General features: G+C 33.3%; 2 protein-coding genes across 2 annotated transcripts; both read left to right on the top strand.

Moving 5' to 3' along the window:
- The first annotated feature begins 2,631 nt into the window (after positions 1 to 2,631).
- LOC123920073 (receptor-like protein EIX2) lies at positions 2,632 to 6,561 on the top strand. The gene has a single exon (XM_045972204.1). The coding sequence runs from the start codon at positions 2,656 to 2,658 to the stop codon at positions 6,082 to 6,084; it is 3,429 nt and encodes a 1,142-aa protein (XP_045828160.1). The 5' UTR covers positions 2,632 to 2,655; the 3' UTR covers positions 6,085 to 6,561.
- Positions 6,562 to 8,549: 1,988 nt separating this feature from the next.
- LOC123920076 (receptor-like protein EIX2) lies at positions 8,550 to 12,361 on the top strand. Its single transcript, XM_045972208.1, has 2 exons — positions 8,550 to 11,968; positions 12,067 to 12,361. Exons 1-2 carry the CDS (start codon positions 8,657 to 8,659, stop codon positions 12,079 to 12,081), a joined length of 3,327 nt encoding a protein of 1,108 aa, XP_045828164.1. The 5' UTR covers positions 8,550 to 8,656; the 3' UTR covers positions 12,082 to 12,361.
- The last annotated feature ends 3,229 nt before the right edge of the window (positions 12,362 to 15,590 follow it).

The following is a 15,590-nucleotide window of genomic DNA, read 5'->3' as shown; positions in this document are numbered from 1 at the left end:
TATTTATGCTAATTTGATTTTACAGATAAGACGTGGTAGGAAGCCGGATGGTGTTTGCCTTGTTGTTGGAACCTGCGCACGTGGCTTTGAAAATAACTCCATTAGTGATGTGATATTCAGCAGTTCAACCGTAAAGAAAGTTGGAGATTCAAAAGCACAATATTTTTGGGAGGTAATTTTTGTTACTAGATCAATTAATCAATTTTTATTTTTAAGAATTTTCACTGAAATTATCACAGGCATTTCCAGCAGGATCGGGTCCTCTTGATCGTACTACTTATATGTTCACTTATGTAGATCCTTAACCAGGATCTCCAAAATTGGAAGAATTGTTGGAAGAATACTGGAATCTGATGCCAGAATATCAGGCTAGTTTTCTTTTTCTTTTTAGTTTGTTGTTCTTCAAAACCAACCTAGAATTTCAACTATGGCTGTCTTCAATTATCAAAAGCCTGATAATTAGTTTTCTTTTGAAAAAGTTCCTTTTCAAAAAAAATTATCAAAAAGCCAATCCATAAAGTTAGTACATTCTTCAAATATTTCTTTTCTTAAAGTCTATGCCAAACATCTAGAGTTGGCCTGATGTGTTCAATAATTCTCCCGTGCTCAGTTCTGCTGCTCTCTACTTATGAAAATGACTAATTATTAATTAAGTCTCTCCATCAAGTAACCAAGATATTTAGCTCAAGTGATTAGTGAGCTTTTCCCTAGGACGAATCGCTTGGGAGAACCCAAGTTGGATTCCTAGTGGGAGCAATTCTTGGCCAATCAATCCAAGAATTTATGTCATCACATTGAGTTGATTTTTTGGGGTCCATACTTGTTGAATATTGCCTTGAAATAATGTAAAAATCAGAAAATCATGTTTTGGTAGATTCTGTCCGCTCACGCCCAGGCGTGAAAAACTGGGATGAACTCTGCCTGCTCACGCTCAGGCGTGGGAGGCTGCGCCCAGGCGTAGTGCCTGCGAGCCTATATATATGTTATGCGTTTTCTGACTTTTTTAAGGGGATTTTAGGGTTTCAAAGGCTAACAAAAATGCTAGGGTTAAGAGAGATCATCTTGGGAAGACTCTAGGGTTAGGGAAACATTCTATCACCTTGGGAAACACTTTCATATTGAATTTCTTGGTCACGGGAAGAAATTCGGGCTTAGGGTAGATTTAGGAAAAACTCTAAATCTTGTAACTCTTGTGGTGAATTTCATTGTAATCGGAGAACAAGTTTGATTGCTTAATCGTTATTTACTTCACACATCAATTATTTTATTGGTGTGATTCAATCCGAATTCACAACAATACTTAAAATCAATCCAATCATAATTCAAATTAGTATACATTACATGCATATAATTTTGTGTATAAGTTAATCACAAAACTTATAAAGAAGGTATATTCAAAGTTAGCTATATAAATTATAATTATTATATTAAGTTATTAACCTATTCTGTACTAGACGTTTCTAGGTACCCCCTAACTCGCTAAGTAATTTGTATACAATTGATGTACATCATATACAAAAGGACAAATAGAAAAGCAATATCACAAAAAACAAAATCAAATAGCCGACTATACTTTTCTTTAATAGAAAATATAATATTATATACACGAATAAAATAAGAAAACGTCCAGAGTACAAATGGGTACCAATCCCAAAGGGAAATGCAGTAGATCTCAATCTCAAAGTATACATGACTAGAAAATGTATTATTGCACTTTTCCTGCAGTATTTTCAATTGCAGGAAATCCAAACCGTAGAAATTTAACGCTCAAACAAGGTAAAAACACACAGCTAGAAAAGAAAAAGTAATTGTCGGTATAATTGGCTGGATGCCTTTCTACTTTTTTATTGGACGTTGGGATTGGTCCCCTGAGATTAGTCGGTCCTACCTAGAGCCGAATACCAAGTTTAAAAAAAAATATATAGAGTTTTTTAGTAAACAATATGTGGTAGTTTATCAAAGGAAGTGTTATTATCAAATAATAATGTCGTCATCTCAAGAAGTATAAAAAAATGGTTGTGCCGTCCATAACAGTAAAAAAAGGTTGTGCTGATTATTGGAAACTATAGTCACACAGAAGAGTTGGTGTTAGAAGTCAGCGTGTCATCAATTAATATAGGAAACTATTATTATCATTTGATTAAAAAAATAGACGGTTAAGATTTGATGTTAAATTAAAGTTTGACACCTGGTGTAAACGGATCCTATCTTTTAATAAATTTGGTAGTAATCAATTTTATTATATTAGAATTAGTCAATTTTTTTTATTATATTAGAAGTAAAATAGACAAAAATGACCGAAGGAAAAAATTGAAGAGACAAAATATAGAGAATCTCAATTTTTTAGCATGTGTCCTTAATACAAATACCTTCGTTCCTTAAGACCCTTTCAAATGCAAAATGAAAATGCAAAATTGTCCTGAACTGTTTTTCCCCCAAAACCAGAAACAAGTTTGCAAAACTATTATTGTAAATATAAGTTTGCAAAAATGGGCACCACATAATATATTCCACATTACTCATAAAGTCAAGTCTTTGCATTTTGTCTTACTCTAGCTAGTAGCTAGTTATATCTTCCCATTAGCATTTCGTTTCTGAATGTGAGAAAAAGTAATAATAATTTGAGTTTTTATTACTTTGGCAGAGAGAAAAGATATGAAGATGACGATGATGAGTACTGTTTCATGTATTCTCAAGTTAATATTTGTTTTGTTGCAGTTCAACATTCTTTTCTCCAACAATTCTGGAGCTGTTGCTGATTCAAAACATGTTCCTTCTGTTTCTGTTGGTTGCATAGAGAAAGAGAGACATGCTCTGCTTGAGTTGAAGGCAAGCCTGGTGTTGGATGACACTCTGCGTTTGCCTACTTGGGACAGTAAGAGTACTGACTGTTGTACATGGCAAGGAATCGTCTGTAGCAATCAAACTGGACATGTTGAAATGCTTGATCTAAATGGCTATCAGTTTGGTCATTTTCTAGGTACGATCAACACATCATTGATGGAGTTGCAGCATTTAAAGTATTTGAACCTCAGGTCGAATTATTTTTCAAACAGTATTTTCCCAGATTTTTTTGGTTCTCTAAGCAACTTGAGATACCTTGACCTCCAATCTTCATTTAACGGGGGTAAAATTCCAAATGATCTTGCTCATCTTTCGCACTTGCAATATCTTGATCTTTCATCGAATGAACTCAAGGGTACAATCCCTCATCAACTTGGAAATCTCTCTCATTTGCAGTACCTTGATCTTAGTGACAACAATCTGGGTGGAACCATTCCTCATCAACTTGGAAGCCTTTCAAATTTACAGGAGCTTAATCTTGGATACAATCAGCTCAATGTTGTAGGTGAGTGGCTTTCTAATCTCACTCTTTTAACCCATCTTGACTTGAGTGGCTTATCCAATATCAATTCTTCTCATGTCTGGCTGCAAATGATTGCTAAGCTTCCAAAAATACAAGAATTGAAGCTATCTCAATGTGATCTTTCTGATCTTTACCTTCATTCTCTGTCCCCTTCACTATTGAATTTTTCTACTTCTCTTACAATCCTTGATCTTTCATCTAATACCTTCTCATCATCCAAAATATTTGAATGGGTTTTTAATGCCACCCCCAACTTAACTGAGCTTGATCTTAGCGGTAACAACTTCAAAGGCACCATTGCATATAATTTTGATAACATCAGAAATCCTCTTGAAAGACTTGACTTGTCTGGTAATGAACTACATGGTGGAATTCTAGAATCAATTAGAGACATATGTACCTTACAGTCATTGAACCTTAATTATAACAATTTGAATGAAGAAATTTCAACAATTCTTCTCAAATTGTCTGGTTGTGCTAGATACTCGCTGCAAGAATTGGATTTATCTTACAACAAAATTACTGGCACATTTCCAGACCTTTCAATATTCCCATCACTAATAACAATTGACCTCTCAAGTAATCTGTTAAGTGGTAAGGTGCTAGATGGTGTCAGATTTCTTCCATCTAAATTGGAGTCTTTGGCATTTCAATCCAACTCTTTGGAAGGTGGAATTCCATATTCATTTGGTAACCTATGTTCATTAAAGTCACTACACCTGTCAAACAACAAGTTGAGTGAAGATCTTTCAGTGATACTTCATAATATGTCTGTTGGGTGTGCCAAGTACTCGTTGCAAAATTTGAACTTGGATGCAAATCAAATTACAGGTACGATACCTAACATGTCAGGGTTCTCATCTTTAAAAAACTTGTTCCTATCTGACAACCTATTAAATGGGAGCATACTAAACAATTCTACATTCCCCTATAAATTAGAGGGTTTGTATTTGGATTCCAATAATCTGAAAGGTGTGATCAGTGACTCTCATTTTGACAACATGTTCATGTTAATGGATTTAGACTTGAGTCACAATTCTTTGGCTCTGAAATTCAGTGAAAATTGGCTTCCTCCTTTTCAATTGTCTACCATATATTTAAGTTCTTGTATTTTAGGGCCTTGTTTTCCAAAATGGCTGCATAGTCAAAAACATCTTCAAGAGGTGGACATTTCTAATTCTGGAATCTCAGATGTAGTTCCAGTGTTGTTTTGGAATCAAGCAACATATACAACTTTGGTGAATATATCATACAATAATATCATTGGCACAATTCCAAATTTGCCCATAAGATTTTCTGAAGGTTGTCGAGTAAATCTAGATTCAAATCAGTTTGAAGGTTCAATCCCTCCATTTTTTCAAAGTGCAAGATATTTAGGGTTGTCGAAAAACAAATTTTCAGAAATTCGTTTGTTGTTATGTACAAACACTACAATTAATAACGTTCTCCTATTGGATCTATCAAAGAATCAATTATCCACGCAGCTCCCTGATTGTTGGAGTCATTTTAAAGAATTGACATTTCTAGATTTGAGTGACAATACTTTGTTTGGTGAAGTTCCATCCTCAATGGGATCATTATCTAAACTTAAGGTATTAATATTGCGCAACAATAGCTTAGCAGGGAAGTTGCCCATCTCCTTGAAAAATTGCACTAACCTGGTCATGCTAGATCTTGGAGATAATGGATTATCTGGACCAATACCGTATTGGTTAGGACAACAATTGCAAATGTTAAGCTTACGAAGGAACCAACTCTCTGGAAGTCTTCCACCGAGTCTTTGTTACTTAACAGACATTCAGTTGTTGGATCTCTCAGAAAACAATCTATCGGGACGAATTTTCAAATGCTTAAAGAATTTTTCTGCAATGTCTCATAATGTTTCCTTAACTAGTACCATAGACTCAGATTTAGCTTATGTTGAAGGTAGATCTGTATATTTCCTTGGCAGAAGCTTCGATTTGATTGCATTTTTGATGTGGAAAGGTGAAGATCGACTATTCAAGAATAATAAGCTCATTTTGAGGAGCATTGATCTTTCAAGCAATCAATTGACAGGGGACATCCCAGAAGAAATAGGAAACTTGATTGAATTGGTGTCATTGAATTTATCAAGCAACAATTTGAGTGGAGAAATTACTTCAAAGATTGGAAGGTTAACATCACTTGATTCTCTTGACCTGTCAAGAAACTATTTCTTTGGTCCAATTCCTCCTTCTCTAGCTCACATTGATCGTCTCTCCATGTTGAATCTGTCCTATAACAACCTCTCTGGAAGAATTCCAATTGGCACACAGTTGCAGAGTTTTGAAGCATCAAGTTATGAAGGGAATGTTGATCTTTGTGGGAAACCACTTGACAAAAAATGTCCAGGAGATGAAGAAGTTGTACATCAGAAACCAGAAACACATGAAGAAAGTAATGAAGATGATAAAAAACCACTTTATTTGAGTGTGACATTGGGATTTATCACAGGATTTTGGGGACTCTGGGGATCATTGTTTCTTAGCCGGAATTGGAGACATAAATATGTCTTGTTCTTGAACAACATAATTGACACAATGTATGTGTTGAATGCAACTAAATTTCAAAGGTGGCTTAGAGGCTTACTGGTAACCTTTTCTTCCCCCTCTTTTATTCTTTCCTTTTTATACTGTTGTCAAATGATTAACCACATAAACCATGAATTACAAATATACAGCTTCACAATTTCATGATCTCAATTTGTTTATTGCTTTTTTCTTAAATAAGTTAAGCTTGAGCTTACAATAAAACTGCTACATAAAAATTATAGACCTTCTTTGATAAGTTTTGTTTCTAAAAATATTTGTGTAGAATTATTTAGATTTGAGGATGACTAAAGATTTGAAGCATTTTACTGAAAATGTAAGTTTAAAAAGAATAATAAAAATTAACTGTTTATGAAGGCATATGAATAGCTTAAAAATTGTATTACCTTTCATTTATTTTTGTGTATTTTACTTCACTCAAACTCATGCATTTCCATTGATTAATTTATTCTTTCCACAGGAAAGGTTTGTTTAAGCCTCTCCAGTTGAACCATCTGCAACTTTGTTGAAGAAATGTCGGTGAACAAGTAGCTGTTGTGCTCTGATCAGACAAAGTATAAATAAGTTCAAAGTTGTATGTTATGTATCAATAATTTAAATAATGAAAATTTATATCATATGTTGTGAAGTTAATTAATAACTAGTAAGTAGTGATAATAAGTTAGTTATTTGTGATCAATGATCAAGAGAAGTTGATTTTTTATAACTCTATATAGTTCATTACCTTGCAATCCTCAGGATAGTGTTTTTTTGGTCTTCAACAATTTGTGATATGATATGTAGCTTTTCTGTTTTCCTTTTAACATTTAATTATTCTAACTTGTTGAGTTTGATGCTTCGTCTCCATTTTATTGTATTATTTTTAAAGGCTAACTTGCATATCTTTCTCTGAACCTTCGGCGCTGACATTTCATTTATTATTTGTGGTAATATTTCTTCAATCAGTTTTAAGCTTTAACACCAAAAGTAAACAGCTGCTACCCGTTCATGTTAATTTCGTGGTGTTCATCAACCGGTCTAATCACTTCGAGATTGAATTAAAATCTAAAATTGAAAAACCAAAAACTGAACTTATGGTATTAAACAACCTTATATTTAGAGTTAGCTGTACAAGTATTAAACTAGAAATAGAAAAGCAACATAGGAAAGAAAAACAAGTTTTGACTTGGGATAAAAGAGAAATTTGGTAGTGAACTGAGAAATTTGGATTGGTCACTTGTGAAGAATGTGGTTTTATCGACCAACTATTTTGGAGCTAAAGCTGAAAAAGGCGTTGGTTACATAGAGATGCAGTAAGAAACAAAGAACTGATTTCAATGAATTGAATCAATCAATCGACAATTCAGCTTCAATTAACATCAAAATACAATTCAATTGAAAACAGAATCAATCAATCGACGACAAATCAATTTCGAATCAAAAGAGTTTAGTTTTCGAAATAATCGGAATAATCAAAACAAAATCGGATTGGATCTGAATCAATTTCGAAACAAAATAGTGTTAGTTTTCTTTTGAAAAAGTTCCTTTTAAAAAAAAATTATCAAAAAGCCAATCCATAAAGTTAGTACATTCTTCAAATATTTCTTTTCTTAAAGTCTATGCCAAACATCTAGAGTTGGCCTGATGTGTTCAATAATTCTCCCGTGCTCACAGTTCTGTTGCTCTCTAATTATGAAAATAGCGAATGACATGTCCACATTGGCACTGGATTTTAAAAGGACTAATTATTAATTAAGTCTCTCCATCAAGTAACCAAGATATTTAGCTTAAGTGATTAGTGAGCTTTCCCTAAGACGAATCGCCCGGGAGAACTCAAGTTAGATTCCAAGTGGGAGCAATTCTTGGGCAATCAATCCAATCACATTGAGTTGATTTTTTAGGGTCCATACTTAAAATCAATCCAATCATAATTCAAATTAGTATACATTACATGCATATACTTTTGTGTATAAGTTAATCATAAAACTTATAAAGAATGTATATTCAAAGTTGGCTATATAAATTATAATTATTATATTAACCTATTCTGTACTAGACGTTTCTAGGTACCCCTAACTCGCTAAGTAATTTGTATACAATCGATGTACTTCATATACAAAAGGACAAATAGAAAAGCAATATCACAAAAAACAAAATCAAATAGCCGACTATACTTTTCTTTAATAGAAAATATAATATTATATACACAAATAGAATAAGAAAACGTCCAGAGTACAAATGGGTACCAAAGTATACATGACTAGAAAATGTATTACTGCACTTTTACTGTAGTATTTTCAACTGCAGGAAATTCAAACCGTAGAAATTTAATGCCCAAACAAGGTAAAAACACACAGCTAGAAAAGAAAAAAAATTGTCAGGATAATTGGCTGGATGCCTTTCTACTTTGCTATTGGACGTTGGGATTGGTCCCCGGGATTAATTAGTCGGTCCTAAAGCCGGATACCAAATTTAAAAAAAAATATATATAGAGTTTTTTAGTAAACAATATGTGGTAGTTTATCAAAGGAAGTGTTATTATCAAATAATAATGTGGTCATCTCAAGAAGAATAAAAAAATGGTTGTGCCGTCCATAACAGTAAAAAAAGGTTGTGCTGATTATTGGAAACTCTAGTCACACGGAAGAGTTGGAGTTAGAAGTCAGTGTGTCATCATGTTTGTCCTCGCACTGCATTATTAACAATTTGAGTTTTTATTACTTTGGCAGAGAGAAAAGATATGAAAATAATGATGAGTAGTGTTTCATGTATTCTCAAGTTAATATTTGTTTTGTTGCAGTTCAACCTTCTTTTCTCCAACTATTCTGGAGCTGTTGCTGATGCTTCTCTTTCTGGTGGTTGCATAGAGAACGAGAGACATGCTCTCCTTGAGTTGAAGGCAAGCATGGTGTTGGATGAAACTATGCGTTTGCCTACTTGGGATAGTAACAATTATGGTTGCTGTTCATGGGAAGGAATCGGCTGTAGCAATCAAACTGGCCATGTTGAAAGGCTGGATCTAAATGGCCATCAGTTTGGTTCTTTTCAAGGTGAGATCAACGCATCATTGATGGAGCTGCAACATCTAAAGTATTTGAACCTCAGTTGGAGTTATTTTTCAAACAGTATTTTCCAACAATTATTTGGTTCTCTAAGCAACTTGAGATACCTTGACCTCCAATCTTCATTTAATGGTGGAAGAGTTCCAAATGATCTTGCTCGTCTTTCACACTTGCAATATCTTGATCTTTCAGACAATTTCTTTGAGGGTACAATCCCTCATCAACTTGGAAATCTCTCTCATTTGCAGTACCTTGATCTTAGTTTCAACAATCTGGTTGGAACCATTCCTCATCAACTTGGAAACTTTTCAAATTTACAGGAGCTTCATCTTGGACACAGTTATCTCAATGTTGGAGGTGAGTGGCTTTCTAATCTCACTCTTTTAACCCATCTTGACTTTAGTGGCTTACCCAATCTCAATTCTTCTCATGTTTGGCTGCAAATGATTGCTAAGCTTCCAAAAATACAAAAATTGAAGTTATCTGATTATGGTCTTTCTGATCTTTACCTTCATTCTCTGTCCCCTTCACTATTGAATTTTTCTACTTCTCTTACAATCCTTGATCTTTCATATAATACCTTCTCATCATCCAAAATATTTGAATGGGTGTTCAATGCCACCTCCAACTTAACTGAGCTTGATCTTAGCTTTAACATCTTGAAAAGCATCATTCCATATAATTCTGGAAACATCAGAAATCCTCTTAAACGGCTTGACTTGACTGGTAATGAACAACAGGGTGGAACTAGTGTGGAATTCTTTAGTGACATATGTAGCTTACAATCACTGTACCTTGAAAGAAACAATTTGAATGAAGACATTTCAACAATTCTTCTCAAATTGTCTGGTTGTGCTAGATACTCGCTGCAAGAATTGGATTTATGTTACAACAAAATTACTGGCACATTTCCAGACCTTTCAATATTCCCATCACTAATAACAATTGACCTCTCAATTAATCTGTTAAGTGGGAAGGTGCTAGATGGTGTTGGATATCTTCCATCTAAATTGGAGTCTTTGACATTTCAATCCAACTCTTTGGAAGGTGGAATTCCATATTCATTTGGTAACCTATGTTCATTAAAGTCACTAGACCTGTCAAACAACAAGTTGAGTGAAGATCTTTCAGTGATACTTCATAATATGTCTGTTGGGTGTGTCAAGTACTCACTGCAAGAATTAGATTTGTCTAGAAACCAAATTATTGGCACGGTACCTGACATGTCAGGGTTCTCATCTTTAGAAACTTTCGACTTAGCTTACAATCTATTAAACGGGACAGTAAATAATTATACATTCCCGTGTAAATTAGAGAGTCTGCGCTTGGAATTCAATAATTTACATGGTGTTGTCACTGATTCTCATTTTGTCAACGTGTCCATGTTGACGTTATTAAGCTTGAGTTCTAATTCATTGACTCTGAAATTCAGTGAAAATTGGGTACCACCTTTTCAATTGCGTGTCGTATTTTTAAGTTCTTTAATTATAGGGCCTAGTTTTCCAAAATGGTTGGAGAGTCAAAAACAACTTATAAGCTTAGACATTTCTAATGCTGAAATTTCAGATGTAGGTCCAGTGTGGTTTTGGACTCAAACAACAAATATAGAGATCATGAATATTTCATACAACAATCTCATTGGCACAATTCCAAATTTACCCATAAGATTTCAACCATATTGTCAAGTATTTTTGGACTCAAATCAATTTGAAGGTTCAATCCCTCCATTTTTTCGAAGTGCAGCATTGCTACGGTTGTCAAAAAACAAATTTTCAGAAATTCGTTTGTTGTTATGTACTAACGCTACAATTGATAATTTGCTCCTATTAGATCTATCAAACAATCAATTATCCACACAGCTCCCTGATTGTTGGAGTCATTTGAAAGCATTGACATTTCTAGATTTGAGTGACAATACTTTGTATGGTGAAGTTCCATCCTCAATGGGATCATTTTCTAAACTTAAGGGATTAATATTGCGCCACAATAGATTAACAGGGAAGTTGCCCATCTCCTTGAAGAATTGCACTAACCTGATCATGCTAGATCTTGGAGATAATAGATTATCTGGACCAATACCGTATTGGTTAGGACAACAATTGCAAATGTTAAGCTTACGAAAGAACAGATTCTATGGAAGTCTTTCGCAGAGTCTTTGTTACTTAACAAACATTCAATTGTTGGATCTCTCAGAAAACAATATATCGGGACAATTATTTAAATGCTTGAAGGATTTTTTCGCAATGTCTCAAAATGTTTCGATAACTAGTACCGGAGTATCTCGTTTATTATTCGCAAGTGTAGGTGGAACCTATGCTGGCAGCTTTGATTTGATTGCATTGTTGATGTGGAAAGGTGAAGAACGACTATTCAAGAATAATCAACTCATTCTGAGGAGTATTGATCTATCAAGCAATCAATTGAAAGGAGTCCTTCCAGAAGAAATAGGAGACTTGATAGGATTGGTGTCATTAAATTTATCAAGCAACAATTTCACCGGAGAAATTACTTCAAAGATTGGAAGGTTAACATCACTTGAATTTCTCGACTTGTCAAGAAACCATTTCTCTGGTTCAATTCCTCCTTCTCTAGCTCAAATTTATCGCCTTTCCATGTTGAATTTGTCTGATAATAACCTTTCTGGAAGAATTCCAATGGGCACGCAGTTACAGGGTTTTGATGCTTCAAGTTATGAAGGGAATGTTAATCTTTGTGGGAAACCACTTGACAAAAAATGTCCAGGAAATGAAGAAGTTGCCCATCAAAAACCAGAAACACATGAAGAAAGTAGTGAAGAAGATAAAAAACCACTTTATTTGAGTGTGGCATTGGGATTTATCACAGGATTTTGGGGACTCTGGGGATCATTGTCTCTTAGCCGGCATTGGAGGCATAAATATGTCTTGTTCCTGAACAACATAATTGACACAATATATGTGTTTATAGTGTTGAATGCAACTAAATTTCAAGTGTGGCTTAGAGGTTTGCAGGTAACCTTTTCTTTTCTCTTTTCCAATCTACCCTTCATTGTTTATTTTATTTCACTCAAACTCAAGTACATGCTTTGATCACTTTGTAATTTCCACAGGAAAAGTTTGTATAAGCATCTCTTCAGTTGAACCATTTGCATATTTGTTGAAGAAAGGTAGCAGAACAAGTAACTATGCTCAGATCAGACAAAAATAAAGGAGTTCAAAGTTCTCTATTATGTATCAATAATTTACATAATCAATTTGTGAAGCATATATATGCTGTGAGATTTTATTTTGTTATTCTGAAGATTTTATCTTGTTAATATAGTTGTTTGAATGTTATTTGAAGAATATGTAGAATTGAATGGATGAGAATAAAATATATGATTGTGTGAATCACCATTTTCTGTCTTTCTTGACATAACTATTATTATGAAATAAAATGAAGAGTAAATTATCATTATGAAATATGGGATTATGGAAGCTTAAGAAATGAAATAAGCTTGATTATTAGTAAATATATGATTGTATTCACAATTGGAGTAACTTCTATTCTAGAAGGACCTTTCCCGGGATGAAGGTAGTACCGTAGTAGTACAAGCTATTTTGATTTGCTGCATTGGAGTGAGTTTTGTCCACCAAAAGTTTAGTGGGTAGGTACTCGTAGAGTCGGATCCCATTGTTATATTTTTTTGCCATGGTGTATCAACTATAATAGAGCTCTCAAAAGACCAGGTTTCTAACACAGCTCAACTCAACCATCAAAATTCAGAACATTATACTTTTATTTATACTAGAAAGCCAAATACTATATTATTTCGACATTGACATTGCATTGCAGAACTCTTTTCCTAGAAATGTTATGTGTATTGTCATAAGGGATCTAGTTTATAATAAAATGCCATACTTCTTGAGAGCTCTAGCCTTACAGAATATATGCAGAAGTGACGTTTTCCTTCGGTTCTGAATGGTTTGTCACAAATTAAGGATCGATTTTTGTATAGGGTACATGACATTTTCATAATTTGGTACTTCTTGTCACGCCTTTCAGAGCTCATTAGGATCAATGTGATGTGAGTAAAGAGATGTGCACTTTCTAAGAGATATAAGCCCAAAAAAATTACAACAGAAGAAGCATCCATTCAGGATTAACATTTCTTATAGTTATAGTGTGGAAATTGGAAAATTATAAAAGATCAATATATTGGTAATGCATTTAGTATCAGAAAACTACAAAACACAACTATTTGATAACAATGACAACCAAACAAGACACACACATTTCTTTTACATAATCATCAATAGTCATCACCATCAGCGACGGATCTATGGGCGAAGGCTAGCATGAGAGAGCAAATCATGTCTCTCACCGGTAGAAACTTACTTTCAACCATAAGATGTGCTGAAAATTAGTAAACGGCTTAGATGAAGTACAGTAAACTTATTTCTACAGTACAATAGCAAATTTAATTTTTTACTTTTACTTAAATCATCTATTTCACTTAAATTAAATAACAGTTTTTATAAAAAATTTAAAATAAAGAAATACTTAAATGATATGTTTTTACATTTACCAACTGAAAATACTTAAATGATTCGTTTTTGTTTTTTTAAATCTGCCAAAAAACAAAAATGAGGGAAACAGGAAGAAGATGAACTCAGTAAACCCAGATCTCATCATCATCTCTATGAAGTCCAACTTTGAAAAAGCTTAATTCCAAATTTCAAAAAGCTTCAGAAACGTTTTTTTTTTCTTTTTCTTTTTCTCTACAAGACAAATAAAACACTTCATGGATTATTATTTTTTGACAAATAAAACACTTCATGAATTTAATTTAAGGAGAAATTGATTTTGCGCCTTCTGCAATTTGCCCCTTCACACTTGGCTGCAACAAGGCTTCACATAGAAAAGTGATTTTGCTGCGATGATGATGATATATGAGATTTGGGTTTACAGAGAAAGTGATGTTGGATATGGATTTTGCTGAAAGTGATTTTGGATAATAAGACTCAAAGATGATGATGTCAAAAAAAAAAAAAAAAAAAAAGATGATGATGAAAAAAAATAATTACTTAAAAAAAAAAACAGGAGCAACCTGTAATAGCCGGTAAAAATAACTCTTCACCAGTGGGAGACATGTTGCAGTGACCCACACTAGAATCCGCCGGATCTATGTAGCTTCAATTGGGATCAGCTGACCCCACTTCTACTATTTTTTTCTGAACCAATAAGGTCATAATTTCATGCAATGACCCCACTATATATACACCGATGTCCCCACTCTCCACATAAATCTGTCAAAAGGCACACATTTGTACAAATATTTTATATTTATATGTATTTGTTGTACCTAATTCTTTTTGAATATGAATCATACGTAAATTAGTATTATATCTATTGGCAGGTGAATGAAGTTATAGCTTTCATTTAATAAACTTTTTTTCTTTTTTTAATTTGGTTACTTTAATTAATAGATTAATTAAAACTTATAACCGTAAATAAAAAACTTAAAACTTATACTTTTCTTTCTAATTTTTAGTTCAATTTTACTTAGGACATTTTAATTGAAAAAATATTAAATACTATCAAATCTTTTTTTATGCTATTTTATATGAAACATTACAAATTCAATCAACCAACTGATTATTAATTTTGAGTTATCCACTATAAGTTAGTTCATCAACTATCTACTATTTTTTTTACTGAATAGAGATCTAACATTTTAATTATAAGTAATGAGAGTGTATAATTAAGGTCGTAAAGAGTGTATAATCGAGTTATCCGCTATAAGTTAGTCAATAAATGGAATCAAATACATCAAATTTTACCCACATTTGCTTATAATTAAGGTCGTAGAGAGTGTATATATTTTATAAATATTTATACTAGAAATGACTTTGACCCCACTTATTGAAATTCCTAGATCCGTCACTGATCACCATATGCTAGGAAACTATAACATTCTTGATATGGACTGTAGAACCAGAGATCAGCCTCAAACCACTTTCGATACCGGATTAAGTCTCTTGCAACGAATTGAATGAATGCTAGGAAATTACGATTTTACCTATGTTTTGATCTTCAATAATGTATGTTTATGTTATATGATGTCAAAGTTAGTGTTTCAATTTAGAAAAAATGAATATAAAAAAACTTGTAATATTTTGAAAATCAGTTTATAAAATCTATTTTAAAAAATACAAAGAAAAAATCTCTTTTTTTAAAGCCGAACACATCAAGTATTCCTCTAATTACAACCTCAAAAAAAAAAAAAGTATTCCTCTATGAAGCGGGTGGAAAAATGCGCGGGCGTAAAACGCTCGCTTAGATAGTAAAGTCGCCACCGAACTTTATTTATTCCCGAAGGAATTGGAAAATATCGATAAAACCTTGAAAGAATGGAAAAATGGTCGTCGCAACCATTTCCGAGTTCGGGAGTCGATTATGTGAGGGGAAGGTGTTAGCACCCCTCACATCCGTTGTACTCAACGGGAACCTTCTCGTTAATTTTAGGGTTAAAAGAGTGTTTTAATTTATTTGCTTGCTTTTTATTAATTGTAGGATTTATTTACAAGAGGGGAAAAAATAGTTTTTTATTAATGGGCTCGACAAGATGTTGAATCCTGCTCCTACGTATTC

Source organism: Trifolium pratense, linkage group LG4 (genome assembly GCF_020283565.1).
Source record: "Trifolium pratense cultivar HEN17-A07 linkage group LG4, ARS_RC_1.1, whole genome shotgun sequence".
Lineage (NCBI taxonomy): Eukaryota > Viridiplantae > Streptophyta > Magnoliopsida > Fabales > Fabaceae > Trifolium > Trifolium pratense.
The sequence above is the reverse complement of the archived record's forward strand: the minus strand, read 5'-3'. Positions and strand labels throughout refer to the sequence as shown.

Coding starts and splice junctions, on each gene's coding strand:
- LOC123920076 (XM_045972208.1), top strand. CDS start 8,657: ATGAAAATAATGATGAGTAGTGTTTCATGTATTCTCAAGTTAATATTT.
- LOC123920073 (XM_045972204.1), top strand. CDS start 2,656: ATGAAGATGACGATGATGAGTACTGTTTCATGTATTCTCAAGTTAATA.